At 53.5% G+C, this 2,986-nt stretch overlaps 1 protein-coding gene across 1 annotated transcript; it reads right to left on the minus strand.

The window, feature by feature from the left end:
- Positions 1 to 1,647: 1,647 nt before the first annotated feature.
- IER2 (immediate early response 2) lies at positions 1,648 to 2,725 on the minus strand. The gene has a single exon (XM_073587377.1). It carries the CDS (start codon positions 2,540 to 2,542, stop codon positions 2,060 to 2,062), a length of 483 nt encoding a protein of 160 aa, XP_073443478.1. The 5' UTR covers positions 2,543 to 2,725; the 3' UTR covers positions 1,648 to 2,059.
- Between the last annotated feature and the right edge of the window lie 261 nt (positions 2,726 to 2,986).

The raw sequence follows: 2,986 nt of genomic DNA on the forward strand, positions 1-2,986 counted from the left end.
GTGCCCACAGAAAGGAGGATGAGGTATGTATTTGAGGAAGGTCAGGGCACTGACATTGATGGGAGTGGGAGGGGGGGTATTACAATGAGGACAGGAGGCAGGGATTTCTTCCAGGCACCACATGACCTGGAGCCTGGAAGAATTCATTAACACCATTACATTTCTCCACAACAAGACCATTAATATGAGGGCATACAGGCAGGACTAGTGTAACGTTTCTATTACCTGTATATCCATATTAATAGGTCATACAAGTCCAGGGGGCGCGACAGATTCCCTTAAGGATGGAACCACAAATGCAGTTTTTGCCAACTCAGGGATCAATGCAAAAGGAAGGAGTGTTAAGGAATGGCTTTTACTTTGACTTCATGTTAAATCCGGTCCCGGCCTCTAGTGTTTGGAACAATCTAAAAATATAATTGTGTCAATTGTTAAAATTTTAAAAAGACCTCCCCCAGTGCAAAAAGGAAAACAGTGCCAACTTATAATGTAAAGTGGTGCAGGTTTCTATCATATAAGCAAATAATCAACCACAGGTGGTATCAGAACATGAAGTGGTTTATCAGCAGGTAACCCATTGACTTCATAGGCCAGATCCATTCTCTAGTAAACCGCCTCATTAGTCAGGTTGTGATAGCCAGGGATTATTTACTTCAGCTGTAAACTACCAGTGGATATCATACTAATCCATACCACTATGTTGTAAGCTAGCATGGATTTCCTATTTTTGCAATTGGGGTGTGTTCTGGGAGATTTTTGTTAGCCCTCAGGCTGTGTGCACACGCTGCGGATTTTGCTGCAGTGTACAGTACAATGATTCCCTATGGGAATCAAAAACCGCAGTGCAGACGGTGCAGAATTTTCCACGCAGATTACCTGCGGTTTTCAATCCGCAGAAAGAATTGACATGTCAATTCTTTCTGCGGATTCCGCTGTGGTTTGCCATCTCCTCCATTTAGGAGATGAAAAACCGCAGGGCAAAACCGCAGGCCAATCCACAGGTCTTTTGACCTGCGGTTTCACCTGCGGATTTTACAAAATCCACGCGGATGAATCCGCACCTAATCGGCAGCGTGTGCACACAGCCTTATCGTTCCTCTTGTAGCAACACTGCCAGTCTGAAAGCAAAAAATAATCTGTAACATGGTTAAGTGAAAACTGCAGTAAAATTTGGAGGGAGAACGGAGATTTGTCTGGCCCAATCAATGGTAAGGCCCTGTTCACACTACATTCCTGCAACGCACCCAGCTGTTCCATATGAACTCTGAAAAACAGTATTCATATGCACAGCAGCCATAGACAGCTGTGCCATGGATGAGGCTTAGATTAGCCTCTTATGCTGAACACGTGTTCAGATGAGCACAGAAACAAACTACAAAGTTCATTACAGCTCTGTTCATGTCACTGTATTCTTATGGCAACAGTGGGATCCAGGCAGGCACCACAGAAGTGGTGAGCAGGGCCTACGGCGGATCCTTACCCGTCCAAACCGTGGCACGCTTCTGGAGCATGAGGGTGCCCCGTTACAGAAGGACGCCCCCATTACTACGTCACGGGACCTGGCTGTAGACTGGCTTTCATACATTTAGCTGTGATGTCCCAGACCTTACCCCCCCACTTACAAGGCACAAATAATCAGAAGGAACATAAAAGGTAACACCAGAGACATTTAATACTGACGATACAAAACACGACAACTATATTACAGACGAGTATAAAACCAGTGTACAGAGCGCAGCAGCAGTCAGTGCGCAGCAGCAGTCAGTGCGCAGCCTTCACAGAAGGCGCAGAGTCCTGGGCGGGCAGTCACCGGTGCTGTCGCGGCCTGCCTGGGAGGTGACGCATCGCACAGTCATCGCAGGGGAACGTCCGCTCAGCGGTGATTACTCCATCAGAAACTCTCCCGTGAGTCACCGGCATCTCCGGGAAGGGGCCGGCCGGGGCGGCTCGGCGTGGTTAACCCATTCCTGGCCGGGGCTCTCGGGCTTCTCCCGCTCGCCGTGGTGGGGCGGCCATCAGTGGCCGGGCTTATCAGTGCACCGCGCTGGTGTGGAACCGCTCAGAAGGCTTCCAGGGGTCTGCCATGGACGCCAGATATAGTCTCAGCCCCGACAGACCGACAGCCACCCGGGAGAGGAGGCGGCGGGACAGTCCTGAGGAGCAGCTGCTGCAGGACCTCGGCCAGGCCCGGGAAGGCGCCCCCTTGGGGCTGCGGATGCGGCGTCTCTTGCCACAGACAGGCGCGCTTGCTGGGGAGTACCGGCTCCGGTAACCGGGACTCGCACGACCTCCTCTTGCGGCTCTCCCTGGTCACCTCCATGGGGACGTCAGCGGCCGGCTTGGCTGGCGGCGCCTGAGCGGAGGAGATGATGAGCTCCCGGGCGCTCTTCATCACCATCGCCAGCTGCAGAGACCGGTGTAGTCGCATTCCTCCGCGCTGACTGCGGGAACGGAACAGCTTGACAGCGGAGAGAGAGGCGATGCGCTGGGCCTCGCGGTGGACAGCCTCCTGCTGCGCCAGGAACCGAGCGTGGGCCTCCATTCTCACTGCACGGACAGCTCCCAACGACGTGACCTGCTGAGGACGCGGAGCAGTAAAGCGGCTTATGGGGGTAAGCGGGAGTGCGGCTGCCGCTTTATACGTCTCACTGATCCCTGGGCGTGGCCATGCGGGGGCGTGGTCAGTGATTAAAGAGGTATTCGCCACAGCGCAGCCGAGGTCTATGCAGGAGTCTATGACTCGCCGGCGCAGTGCGGGTTAATAGTCACGCCCCGTCCCCGCGCGCTGAGAGTCGGATTCCAGGGCTATATTAGGTCATTGTTACGTCAGGGGGCGTGTCCTGGGAAGTACGCAGAACAGTTTTCCGGCCGATTCCTTAGACCATATATGGAGTGCGGGTGTAGGAGGGGGAACGGGGATTACCTCACTGGAAACAGTCAGTGAGTCTCGCATCCCCGGGGGCCGCTCCGCCACCTGCCTGGATGT

The sequence above is a fragment of the Dendrobates tinctorius genome, unplaced genomic scaffold (assembly GCF_039654945.1).
Source record: "Dendrobates tinctorius isolate UK_male_01 unplaced genomic scaffold, ASM3965494v1 ptg000099l, whole genome shotgun sequence".
Lineage (NCBI taxonomy): Eukaryota > Metazoa > Chordata > Amphibia > Anura > Dendrobatidae > Dendrobates > Dendrobates tinctorius.